The sequence below is a fragment of the Peromyscus maniculatus genome, chromosome 1 (assembly GCF_049852395.1).
Source record: "Peromyscus maniculatus bairdii isolate BWxNUB_F1_BW_parent chromosome 1, HU_Pman_BW_mat_3.1, whole genome shotgun sequence".
Lineage (NCBI taxonomy): Eukaryota > Metazoa > Chordata > Mammalia > Rodentia > Cricetidae > Peromyscus > Peromyscus maniculatus.
In genome coordinates this window covers 125,705,572-125,719,648 of record NC_134852.1, presented here as the reverse complement: position 1 = coordinate 125,719,648, position 14,077 = coordinate 125,705,572, and the positions used below count along the sequence as shown (strand labels likewise).

At 41.1% G+C, this 14,077-nt stretch overlaps 1 protein-coding gene across 50 annotated transcripts in view; it reads left to right on the top strand.

The window, feature by feature from the left end:
- Positions 1-14,077, top strand: part of Sox6 (SRY-box transcription factor 6) — a 604,948-nt gene that overhangs the window by 498,858 nt on the left and 92,013 nt on the right. For 25 of the 50 annotated variants that reach the window (XM_076563536.1, XM_076563547.1, XM_076563521.1 and 22 more), the window contains 2 exons: positions 94-173; positions 1,607-1,729. In XM_076563536.1, the coding sequence (XP_076419651.1) occupies positions 94-173; positions 1,607-1,729 (203 nt within the window). The remainder of the gene's footprint in view (positions 1-93; positions 174-1,606; positions 1,730-14,077) is intronic. The other 25 variants (XM_076563550.1, XM_076563582.1, XM_076563579.1 and 22 more) reach the window with 1 other exon arrangement.

Below are 14,077 nucleotides of genomic sequence, written 5' to 3'. Positions count from 1 at the left end.
TAAAGCTGGGGCGAGCCAAGGACCATGTTTATACTTGTCTGCTGCGATTCCCTGTGCATTGTCTAAACCTGTACGCATTGTTCTTCCCGACAGGTGATAACTACCCCGTACAGTTCATTCCGTCAACAATGGCAGCTGCTGCTGCTTCTGGACTCAGCCCTTTACAGCTCCAGGTAAGTGCCAGGAGGTAAAAAGAATGTGGGAGAAGGGCCAGTGCTTTAGTGGAAACCTGCAAGCCAGCTGTATTCTAAATAATGGCCTGAATGGTAAATCATTTTTTAATCATAGTCCAGAGAATTAACACCTTCTGTACTTAGCATACTGGAAATGGAAGAGAAAAGTGCCAGTTGCGGCTTTTTCAAAAGGAAACCTGATGTCACAATTTGGAATTGTGTGCTCTCTTTTGGAAAGTTAACAGTTTTACAATGTTTAAAGCTAGTTGTTGAATGTGTTACCCTTTTCCTTATCAACGTTTCATCTGCATTTCCATTAGACACAAATATACAGATTAGCTTTTCTACTATCAGCTTTAGACCAGAGACCACGCTGGGCCTTTTTCTCCTTGTAGCTCATGGAACAAGGAGCCATTATTCCTAGTTACTCTGATTATTTAGCAAAGTATAGAAACCCTGTTCCCAAGTGTGTAGTGTGACCTTGTTCTCACAGGGTTAAAGGTCTAGGCATGGTACCCAACTCAGTTCTGACAAGGGTCAGTGTCCCTTGTTTATCAAGCTAATCATGCTTGGAGGCTGACTGAAAAAGTATTTGCACTTTATGTTCCTCATAGCAAAATGAGGTATTTAGAAGAGGCCTGGGTGGCCTTTACACACTTCCAACACCCCCAGCAAAGCCATAAATTAACTTTAAATATGAATATATTTCAGTGGTAAAAACAGAGAGTCAAAGTTTTAGCATTAGATTACTTAGAAATACATGATAAGTTAAATTTCCATACACTTTAAAGTTCCTTAAAGACAATTTTTGTTTGATTTTATTTGAGATTTCCTTTTGAATCTAGGAAGAGCTTCTGAACAGATAGTATTTTTGTGTTGCAATTGCCTGTGAGACTTGACCATAAAAAGTGTGCCACTGTTTAACAATGACAAATAAACAAACAAAACCCCACAACACTAAACACTTTCAGTTGGGTCAGTAAGGAGAATGTTTGCAACACTGGAGAAGTTTCTATCACAAGCCTCACCTGGGCAGCACAGAATTGTCCCCACTAGACATACCTGGAACAGGGACATCTTGGCAGCAGCATGGCCAGCTACTTCTCTTCACAGACACTTGCCTTATACACTCCCCACACTAGGCTGGGTCCCTGCATCAGGGGAAGCTCTAAAAGGAGCCCTCCTGTTGGTAACCCTACTCTAGTTCTCGCCCAGCTATGTGGCTGTGCTGTGGGTGCTCTCTTGACGTAGAGGCAGGAGCAAGTACTCACTGGTTGGTCCTGTGACCAGTTTCTGTAAAACAGAGAGGCCAGGTCTAGGACTGCATTCTGTTCTTTGATGTGGTCTATACCCTGCATTGAATTCCGTGTTGTTTCATGAGTTCTGACAATATGTTTTGTCTTTTTTTTTTTTCTGAATATGCCATTAAACAGAAGGGTCATGTCTCCCACCCACAAATTAACCCAAGGCTAAAGGGCATAAGTGACCGTTTTGGCAGGAATTTGGACACCTTTGAACATGGTGGTGGCCACTCTTACAACCACAAACAGATTGAGGTATGAATGCTTCTGTCCATCGGTGCTTCTTTGGGTGGGGGACTGGATGGTTCCAGCATATTCTAGGCCTTTTGAAAAGTGGCAAATAGCCTGAATGCTAAAGCCTATCTTTTTTGTCCTCAGTCCTAAGGAGGCTTTTCTCTTTTTCCTTTTCCTTCAGAGAAAAAAGCAAAACCTAACCTGAAGAATAAAACTAGGTTATATTCTGCTGTGTTCTTTTGAGTAGCTTCAAAGCTGTCTTGCCACACCCTCTTACCCATTCTCATGTAGAATCTTGTATTATGTGTAACAAATACTTAAACTAAAGATCATTTCCGTTTGACCTTATCCTCCCCTGGAACCTTGATTACCTCTGATTCGGACTGTATAGTTCTACAGCTGAGGGGCAGAGAGGTCCAGAGAGCCTGCCACAACTGCTAAATACTCTAGGCGTCGGGGTGACCACCCATACTTGCTAACCCTGTCTGAACTGCTTTCCTAACTCAATTTTCATTGGCTGAAGTTGGGTGTCTAGGCCTGGCCAGACCCACAAGTTTCTTGGGTGTCCTTAAAGTGTTTAACCACCCAGAAAAACACTCCTCTGTGTTATGGGGACTTCATGCCTCTCTGTATGTGTCCCTTTAGAAGATGAAGTCCTTCTCTGCAACAGGAACTCAGCCTTCTCTGTGGTGTCATGCTGTATCCCTGTCCTGTGTCAACCATGAGCGTCCCTCTCTGGGACTGGCAAATATTGGATGGTTGCCAGGTAGCTACTGATTTACCAAAAGATTCATTTTCTGGGTTAGACCATATACCAAACTTTATATTCTAACCCAGATGGGAAATTACACATTCCTCTCCTATCAAAACTATCATTGTATCTATGTTCAGCCCTTTGGTCCTATCCATGTGGATACATCAGTAACCTCTGACCCTTTGAATGCTCTCCTCTGCCACTTTTCAATCCACTTGTTTGGAAAATGATGGTAAATGATGGGGTGATCACATCTAGGGAGGAGGAGGACAAGACAAAAGGCCACCCTGAAATGGCCTGAGGATGGTCTGCAGTACTCTCTGTCACTCCCCAGTGATGGGGGAAGGGGAACTGGGGTTTCCCCTCTGACATGACTAGACACAGACCACACAATGCCTGCAGTCGTCTACATAGCCAGAGGAGATTTCTTTCAGAGGCCTTTTATTGGCTATAGAAATGCACCATGTTCCTGGGCAGTGTGAAAATCAGCTCGATCCAGAGGGAATAAAGAGAGGTGTGTGGAGATGGGGGGTAGCCTTTCTGTGTGATGGTAGGTAGCAAGCTGACCCACTCAAGACATGCAGCCCAAGGAGCTACAATGTGCCTAGGAGACTGGAAAGCAGGTGACCTTGGCTCAAGCTCTTCGTCTGGGTTGTCTGCAGGGATGTATGTTCTGTCCCTTCCTCCCTCCTTTAGCTAGGTTTCCACCAGACCTCTCTCTTGACCTCATGCTTCACCCCTGACATCCTCCCTCACAGGCACGAGTGCTTGCGGTGTCAGACCTGACTTCTGGAGCCCAAGGTGTCACCACAGACGTGCCATAGCTTCCCAGAGTCACAAAGGTGCTGGCTTAGAAGCTAGGCAGATGTCACATGTCTGTCACTTTAATTGGGCCAAATAACAAACCCATACTAGCAAGAACTTTTCTAGCTTTGTAGTCTAAGTGTATCTGGTCTGAGAGCATCCTGGGGTTTATTTGTACTATGTTCTCTTGCCTCCATTTTAAAATTGTATTATTTAATTAAAAAATTTCATTATAAGCTGGATGGTGATGGTGTACACCTTTAATTCCAGCACTCAGGAGGCAGAGGCAGGTGGATCTCTTGATTTCGAGGACAGCCTGGTCTACAGAGTGAATTCTAGGACAGCCAGGGCTATACAGAGAAACCCTGTCTCAAAAAAGAAAATTTATTATAAAGAAACCTCTTTATTGTAATGAACTCACAAATAAAAACATCAAGCAGCTGGATTAAGGAAGCTACTCCCAACCCCCTGAAACTCAGTGAACTTCTGCACAGTTGTATTGGCCATTGGAGCTTCAATTAGGGTTTTACACTTTCACTGTACAAAAAAGAAAAAAAAAAAAACGCCAACAGAGTTGAAAGTAGAAAAACAACTAGTTTTCTATTCTCTTTCACAACTCATGTGTCCTTTTGCCTACATCCAGTCTTTCCTTGTTACCTAATCTCTCTCTCTCTCTCTCTCTCTCTCTCTCTCTCTCTCTCTCTTAGTTTCCTTTCTTACAACTGTCTACATAGAGAAGAGGTGTAGAGCTCATAGGTTAGATCTGTATCTGAGGAAGGATATGTGTTGTTTTTCTTTGCATCAAAAAGATTATTTTCCTGCATGTCAACAAGCCTTTGATGTTTATTTCTGTGCTACACTGGTTACACTTGTGTGAAAGGCAGGTTTCCAGATTTCCTGGCCTAAGTATGTCATATTTATTGTGACATCTTTAAACAACAAAGTAGAGACCTGTATCTAAACTGCTGGGCAACAATATTAGAATATTAGAACAATATTAGAATATTTAGAGCAAAAACTTAATAATAACTTGCTTTACTGCTATTAAATTACCTCCGCTGTAAGCTGGGGCTTTCTTCCTCTCTTTGACAAGCTAAAATGTCATGGTTCTGTTAATAATTGGGGTCAGGATAAACTGTGAAAGTGCCTGGCTTTCGTTACAAATAGAGCTTCCTAGGAGGAGTACTCGAACATACTGGCCCTTATCCAATGCATTGCTCAGGACTTACTTTCTCTACCTCTTTCCTTCAGAAGGTGTCACTTCTAATGTCAATAAATCTGCAACCTTAGCAGCATTAGTTATACCCTAAAGACTGAAAGTTTGCATCAAGTGGAGAAAAGGTATTAAAAATTGAATGACCCTTCTGACATTAGCATATTCCAGTTTGTCTTTAAATTAAGGAAGACACTGAAAGCTGTTCTGATCTAAGGCCTGGTTGTCCCTGCCTCAGGGGCACAGTATCAGGAGAGAGGAGGCCAAAGGTGCTATTTTTAGTTAAACAGTTGAGCAGATGGAGGGACGAATACTCATATATCTGAAGGCTGAGGGGCTCGAATCATTAATTTTGATAATGTATTTAACCCTGGGAACAATCGGAAACTGTAACTCTAAGGTTACAATGCTTTTGACCTTTCCAGAACAGAGGGCACTTTCCACAGTAAACAATATATTATATTGCTACTTACTCCGAGGCTCTCACCGTATACATTTCTGGACCGCTTGCCATTTGCTTTCTGTAGCTGTGTTAGCATTGGTCCTTAAGTAAGTCAAAAAGAACGTTCAGGAAAGGGGACTAGAATAATGAGGTGGTCATGTAAATATGGCCTTTAAATAGATACTATGTTAGATTCTGTCTGAAGAAAATACTGTCTCAGAACCTGACTTCTGGATTTTTTTTTATTTAAAAGTGTTTTCAGTGTATTGATTCATTTCATGTAGTTACTATCATTATGATAGATCCTACGGTAATTTTGCTTTGTTTTGTTTTTAATTGGGAGCAATGTTGTCTCATAGTTGTAGCTTATATTAAACACAATCTGGTACCATATGCAAAGTGATACACCTGCCTCTTGCCTTCTTATTAAATGATGCGTGCTTCTCTTTGGCAAATCCAGCAGTTAAATACCACACAGCTTAAGAATTTCTAATTAAAATATCTCCACATGTCAGCATATTGGTAATGTATTATTTTAATCCATTTATTTTGTTTATGAAACAGTGACATATGTTTAGATTGTGAAATATATGATCCTTAAAAATCATTTTATTGAAGAAAATTAATTCCTACAGTACTGTGTGGGTAATGTGTTCACTCACCCAGTCAGTCACTGGTAATGCTGCCAGTCTTAATGTCGAGTCGCTCCCCAGCTTCCTCATGCACAGTCGTGAAGCCTCACAGTTCCTTTTCTTATCATTTGTCTTCCTTTTTTCTTGCTTATGAATTCAAACCTGCCCTCCCACATACACTGCTGCATGCATCTGCTACCCTTTAAAAATACAATAAATGGTGGGAGTGGGTATTTATATAAGAGATTCTGAAAGAGCAATCAAAATTAAAACTAGCTAGCTACCTTTGCAAAGTTAGACAGTAATTTGTTTGTCAGTGGGGAGATGTTTGGGTCAGCCCTGAGATAAAGTGACTGTCAGCAGTTATTCCTCCAAGACAAGTAATTTCCCTCAATGCACTGCTGACAGATTGCTCACTTCTCTGAATCACCAGAGGAAACAAACTTAATATTGTAACGGGCAGAGTTTCTGTCTTCATTAGCCCTCGAGAAAGATTTTCCAGCATTCAAAGCCCACCAAGCTTTAGTTGCAACACATTTTAACAAACTGGTTCATATGGTGGTAGCATGGGTAGTAGCCTAAATGAAGGAATTGAGTGTGCAGATTCAAAAAATATCAATAGAATTAGGTTTTCACATTTGTTGGTTACTCTAAATGGCTTAGAGGAAAAGTCTTGCCAAGTTTAGAAAGATAGAAGAGCACATTGAAGGTTTTGCTAACATGTAAAGGAGCATATTTTTTATTTAAACAACACTGTTAAATTCGATGCTTCATGTGGAAAGAGAAGCAATGTCCATTTGTGTGGAAAGGCTCCATTGCTAATTTAGCTCCAGCTTTGTCTGTTGGCTGTTGTGTTTAGGGGCCCTCTAGCTGCTGGGACCCTGTCTTCTTTTTGACAATTGTAAACATACCTCATGATGGGGATGGGGGTGGGAGAACAAGTTAGCTTTGCTAGATGGGCTTGGAAGTTAATAGAGTTATTAGAGAGAGAGGGAGAGGGAGAAGGAGAGGGAGAGAGAGAACTCCCACCCAGTGGAGAGAAGGGGGAGAAGGGGAGTTGTTGACTCAAAGCTTCTTTTAAAGATACCAACCAAGGAGTTATGCTTTGAGGAGCAATGCTTGCCTCTTATTAATCAACCTGCATTCACCTTCTCAGCTTGTTTTCTTGACTTTCAGAAGGTACTAAAACTTGAGAGAATATAGCAGCTGCATCCAATGTGCCTTGAGCTAAGGAATCAGACCCTGAGCTCTGGTCCCTAACATGGCTTATTTGCTGTTTGCTCAGCACTATTTCTATTTTCTGGCATTGCATTTAATAAAACAAATGTATGAATGAATGAATGAATTTCGTCTCTGGTTGGCTGTCAGGTCTAACCTTCTTTAAAACTTTTCTTAAAAGGTTTGGTCTTTTGCTCTGTCTGTAGGGAGCATGTAAACAAGCCTTTATTTCCAGATGGCTCTTTTAGAAAACATACATGTTCTTGGGAAATCCTGATGGAGGCTGAAGGAAATACAAACAAGTTAAAGTAAGTTGCTAGATGCAGAGGCATTCCCAGTTCTTGGAAATCCAACTGGTTACTGTGGTTGGCAAAGTTGGAATTTGTACTCTTCCCCATGGATGAGTAATCAAACATTGAATGAAAGAGTTTTCCTTTGGATTATTGATTTTCACTTAGTTTTAATAAGTGCCCTGAAGTTGAGAGAGTCGGCTCTTCTCTCATAGACCCTGTTATCTTTTGTTTGTTGTTTGGTTCTTGGGGTGTTGGACTATAACCTCAGCTATAGTTAGTAGAAGCCAGTACATTGGAAGTGAAAACCTGTGCAGTCCTTCATCTCCACTAAGGTGAAGAGCTCTCCACCCCCACCAGGAGTCATTCAGCTCCAACCCCACCAGTCACTCCACAGTCAAGAAACTCGTACTATGGTCAGCCTTTATTTTTTTGTGGGTTCTACAATCCATGAATTCAGCTGTCCTTGGGGAGAAAATGTTGTGAAAACTGTATCTCTAATGAATGTGTACAGGTTATTTTTGTCATGACTCCCTAAATAATACAGTATAGCAAGTGTTTGTATAGCATTTACATTGCATTATGTATTATACAAGATTTAGAGATGAGCCGAAGAACACAGAAAGATATATAAAGGTTGAGTGTAAGGGTCTTGAGCATCCAGAGATTTGGGTATCAAGGGTTAGTGAGAACAAATCTCCCACTGATACCTAAGGACAATTGTCCTTGCATTTAAATAGACAGTGACAGATTTTCTATAATAGCATTGCTATCATTGTTTCACCAAATGAGCTTTGTAGCATTTTGGATTGGTATTATCTATATATGTCTATACTGGAGTTAGAGATACAACATGACTGAGAATGTGTCAGAAAGTTTGAAAGCAAAACATTCTGTGTCATAAGAGGCTTTCCTCAGTTTTCAAGATGAGTAAGTACAGTCAGTAGTTAGGAAATTTGTATTGGAAAATGGTATCACAAGCTTATCTGTCAAGTAACAGATAAGACTGATCAAGATTAAAACATTTCTTAGTGATATTTTAATAAAAGAGACTGAGAAGCTGGAGGAGGCTCAGAGATTTCCCTCCTAGACATAACCCAAGTGCACTGAAAAACTTCTCACTGAGGGCTGGCATGTTGTGGTTAGCCCTTCCAGATCTGTCTATTTTGCTCATGGGAGCGTTCAGATGCTACTAGCCTGCAGGTTGGTAAGAGTCTACCCAACTGTCACTTGAGGAAAGTTTTGTAATAGTTCACCGTCTATGTGATTGTTTGAGACTGTCTCAATTTTTGTCTCTTCTAGATTATAAGGATTTTGATAATGAGTTATACTGTTATATGATAGATAGATAGATAGATAGATAGATAGATAGATAGATAGATAGATAGATAGATAGATAGATACTAACAGTGTATTCATTTTTATGTTCATTGTAAACAACTATTCTGTGCTGAATGAAACATGTATAAAAAGAGCCACTGTATATTCCAATCTTCATAATTGGTGACAGTAGTAGTTATTTTAAATCATAATTTTGAGAGGAACAAACACTTCCTTCCCCCAGTTTTATAAACAGACACAATTCCATTATATCAATAAGCAATAAATGCAGATATATCTAAGAATTTGCATTCCTGTTTACTAGACTAAAAAGAATGAAAGCCAAGAACTAAATACATTTTCTGTGACTTCCATCATCCTCAATTGGTGAGGCAAGCATTATAAGCTAGAAATCTCAAATTCTGGTAGACTGTGGAAGAGTCCATTGTTCTGTTTCCTTTACACTAGCCATAATACCTTGTCCCAACGCTTGATGGTTGGGACATGTAACTTAACCTAGACTTTGCCCATTGGTACCTTGTCAGTGTTTTCCTGGAGGTGCTGACACTGAGCAACATGAAGGAAAACAAAAGTAAAGGATGTGTATGGAGAGCATTGCTTAAGACACATGGTGTGTTTGACTATTTCACCTCCTGCAAGGTGCTAGTGTAGCGTACTTTCTTCAATCCAGTTCAAGACAGAACTCTTTGTTGTCTAGAAATCCTACTGGGTTATCTATCAACTGTTTGCTAATTTACCTGTCCATTTAAGTTAAATAATGAAATAATACATATTTTAAAAATCCATCTTACTGCATATTACTAGTGAGTAGGGAAAGGTGGATCTGGGAGGAGTTGGGGGAGGGGTGAATATGATGAAACATGTTGAATAAAATTCAACAGAGTTTCTTGTGTAGCCCTGGCTGTCCTGGAACTCACTCTACAGACCAGTCTGGTCTCAAACTCACAGAGATCCACCTGCCTCTGCCTTCAGAGTGCTGGGATTAAAGACATGTGCTACTACCACCCAACCTAAAAGTCTTAAAGAACCAATAAGAAAATTTTAAAATGTGCTTGGATATGACAATTAAAATCAACACTTATTAAACTTGTCACAGAGACATATGCTTACAATCTCAGCCCTTTGCAGGAATAGGAGTTCAAGGCCAACCTTGCCCACAAAGCTAATTTTAGCCCTGCCAGGGCTGCATGAACCCTATCTAAAAAATAAAAAATAAAACCCCACATATTGTATTATTAGGATTGTATCAAAATGTATCTTTAAGAGAGTTTATAAGTGATTTATGCTTAACAAATTTGAAAAATGAAATGTATGTGTCAAAACAGTAGTTTCTAAGGTTTGGGGTAAAGGGCCAGAACTAGATAGGACAGATTTTAGAAACTGTGAAAATACTCTCAAGATTGTAATTTCAGGATTTGTGGAACTGTAGAGAATGTGGAACACTGAATGAGCTTCCTATAACTGAGCGTGCAAGTTGATGTAGGCTTGTCCTCTATGAGCCTGTATAGGCTCATCCCTACCACCTGTTCCAGTCTGGTGGGGATGTTGATAATAGGGAGACTATGTCTATATATGTCTATATAAGGGCTGGGATGTCGAAAATTTCTGTGCCTTCTTAATTTCACAGTCAGACTCAAACTGCTCTAAAGCTAATGTCTTTAAAAAAAAAAGATGGTAAGGAAGTCCAAACATTTAGTGATTTGGTTATTTGCCACCATTTACTCAGTACCTGTTGCTTACCACATGTTGTTTTAGATAGCAGTATAGCAGTCTTGAACTGAGGGCAGTTTTCTCCTGAAGGCTTGATTGCCAGTGTCTGGAGACACTTTGCTTTGATTGACAGAGGGCAATGAGATTACTGTGGCATCAGGTAGGAAGAGACCACCAGACAGGTAATCCTTAAGATACTGCAATTAGTACATTAGACAACCATTGGCAATGGAGGCACACCTGCCTACCCTTTTCAGCTGAGCTTGAAAAAAGCATCTAGATACCAGGAGGTACCAGTGGATGCCACAAAGCCCTGCCCTCACTGAGCTTGCATTCTGGTGGGAGAAAGAGAAAACATAGGGAGGAATAGGACCTAGCAACCGCTCACTGTGGCAGAAATAACCTATCTGTCCATCCAGATGGGCAGATTGCTACAAATCAAGACCCATTTGATTGTTCTGTCCTGTTTGCTTTTCTCTGATCATTAAAACTGAAAGTTTTATACTAGCTAGCCAGTTCTGCTGAGGGCAGCCACAGCTCTCCCAACGGAATTAAGCACAGTATATGCTTAACTTTCAATAAGGGAGTATTAATTTTCACTTTAACAGCATACAAATCTATGAGAGTGATATGAATATGAAATTTGGTGAGGATATGAGAGCTGGTCATTAGCTTTTATAGGGTGCACTTTTCCTTAGAACCAATAGTATGAATGAGGCCATTCTTGGCAGAGGGCCTGTATCTGGTGTATTAAATAAGTGATACGAAGGAAACCTGAATTCCTTTCTGATACAAAGCAAAATAAAAGCTAGCTGTGAAAATCATTAAATAAGAACTAGGTATAATGATGTATGTGCATAAAAAATGTCAAAATGAAACCTATCACTCACATGCTAATTGTATACTGACAGAATATTGTGACATTGTATATGTGTACACATGTATACATATATATACTTACATTGCATCCATTTTCTGGTTTAAAAGGCAATTCATATTTAGCCTTTGTAAGGAATGTTTTTAATGTTATCCCCATAGGTTTAAAGAAGAAATGAAAGCTCAGGTGAATTAAGTGATTTGGACCAGGTTCCTTACCATGTGACAAGGTGGGGCTCTAGTAAGTGCTGAGTGTATTTTAGAATGCATTTCTCAGAGAGGCTTATTTGCTTTAAACTCAGGTGACTGGTGGTGCGACAGCCATTTAGGAACTCTGTACACAACATAGTCCCTCTTACGGTAGCATGTAAGTGGATAGAAGGTGATCCAATTAAATCATAAAGGGGGGAATTTTTGAAAGTCAGTGTGGTCTTTTCCACACCCCAAGGAGTTTATATACTTTTCAAATTTCCAGCTCTCTAAAAGAAACTTCAAGCCGAAAATAACTGAACAAAACTGAGAATGGCTGTGAGGAAACCTATCTTATCCCTTAGCTTTCTTTCCTCTGAGGAAATGCTTTGAATGCTTCTGCTGTGTGTGGCTCTATCCTTTGGAGAGTTTCTGGGGCTGTCTTACAGTTTCAGAGTTTTGATGAGACTCCTAGAGGAGCTGGGGACTGTGTCCTTGGCCATCCCCCCGCCCCCCAGCACAGCCCTCGGATTGTGTTCAGCAGGTTGCTCGCCTGCAGAGGAAGCAGATGTTTGACCATACTGGAGTGAGCGCCTGCTGCATGTGGAGCTGAGATGCCTCCTGACATCTGGCTGTGGCTGGGTCGCCATGCCTGCCTGGGGCCAGGGGGCCTCGGGAGCCAGGGGCAGAGAGCACCGCTGCTCTTTAAGCGATGAGTGCACTGGAGCAGTGATAATGCTGAATTATCGCTTGGGTGCCTCCTTCCCGGGAACCTCGGGACAATAGGAGAGTCAGGAAGGAGCATTCACAGTAAAGTCATGTTCCGAGAGACAGGACTGATTATGGAGTATTAAAGAGCTTTATTTTAAACGATTTAATTTACAAATAGACCCAGACAGTGTATGAAACTTCCAGAACCATTAGTGGAGCAGCTGAAGAGTTTTCTAATTTAAAGTGGCCGGGACAGAAGCGCCGGTTCAGCAAGCTCCATTTTTAGAGTTTGGGCAACTTGTCCAGTTGACGCTGTTAGACGACACGGCGGCGGCGTCTGACACAAGGAGAAATATGCTGATCCTCGTAGTGCTGGGAAATTTCTCTAACTGGAGGGGAAAGTAGACTTTGTAGGTAAGAAGCCAGCTGGCTTACATGGAGCTTTTACTGCATCCATGTGAAAACGGCTCTGCGTTGGCTCCCTAACGTCAAAACCATCTGTTACGCCAATTTCCTTTATGATATGTGTTACTTAAGCACAATGGATATGGAAATGGGTAGTTTAAAATGTGTTTTTCTATGAACAGTTGTCACATTATGTTGCTTTGCCTCTTATAATTTTTCATCAGTGAGACCTCTGGGCTTGAGAGCCTTCTTATAACAGATCACCACATCTGTGCTCACAGGAATGTGTTGGAGAGAAACATTGTGTTGCTCTCGGTTAACCGCTCCCATTTTAAGTGATTTGTATTTAATTAACACTGGTGAGAGGCTGGGGAAGTGAGGGAGCTCCATTTTCCAAGCCCCACTCTAGTCAACTGGGAAAGAAATTAAAAAAAAAAAATAGAAAGTCCTCTTTCCGGAATTTCCCTCCAACTAAGCTGTATTGCAATGGGCCATTGAATGCTCAAATGGACAGAGGTATTGCTTCAGTCATTGAATTGTATCAAACTCCGTCTCTGAGGCCCCATTTCAAAACTCAGTAGGAAAAGTGCTTTAGCGTGGCATCCCTAGCGGATTATCACTGGTCTGCTTGGAGAGAAAAGCAAATAAATAAAAAATAAAACTTTAAAATAAAGGAGACATGCTGCATAGGGCATTCTCACTGATTCCACTCTCAGGAGCTCGACTCCACACCGCAGAACAAGAAGACACCCCTTGTGGTGGGGATGCTGGTCACCTGCTTAAGACACCTTCCTTACATACAAAATGCGCTGCCTCCACACCCCAGGGAACAGTCCCCACACAGTGTGTAGTTATGGGATGGGCTCAGACATAGCAGCAGAGCAGGAGGGGGAACACAAAATAGAGAAGCTTTATTCAGACACCTACATGTGACTCCTTTGATGTAGGGGCCTCAGTTTCCCATCCATTTACCCGTGGTCTTCAGAAAACAACATTTAGGAGTTGCCAGACAAAACAGCCCTCTAGAATTTCCCTCCATGAAGCCACAACCTACTACTTCTGCACCTCCGTCTACGGGGTTTTCCTGACCTCACTAGGAGAAGACCAGTGACTGAAATTGCAAGTCAGCCTTTGTGTAGCAGCTGGCTTGCTCTCTCTTAAAAAAAAAAAATCATTCACTTATAGTCCACAAAAGTGCACAAAGCAGGAGCCATATCTACATGCTATGTCCTATGTGTGGAGCTCAGAGGAAGGTTTGGAGAGTTCTTTCTTTTCACCCTTCCACTGTGGCTCCTGAAGATTGATCTGACCCAGACTGCCAGGCCTGTGTAGCCGTTGCTGTACCCCTCGGCCAACTTGATAGCCCTGGCTCCCTCTCTTCTCTTCCTTTCTGATCTGTAATTTAGTGAGTGGCTTGGAGGTTTTGTGAAAGCAGCACCTCCTAGTTCTACAAGATCCCTAAAAGAACCAAGTTACCACTTCCTACCATCTTCTAAATCTCATCTTCCTCACCTGTGAAGTGGGACTCCCATCTCCATTGGTAGTCATGAGAATTAAAACCATAGGAGCACAAGGTTAGAGCACATGGTTAGATGCTCAGTATCCTTTGCCTCTGGATCTTTGTGCTTATATTCTAACCCATTTATTCATTTACCAAACATTTTTAAGTCATGTCCGATGTCCTTCAATTAAACAAGGAAACTAAACAATTTTCTGCCCTCTTATACTCCAGATAGGAAATCAAGTAATGAACAGGGGTTCAAAGTGATGGGAACAGATAGCAG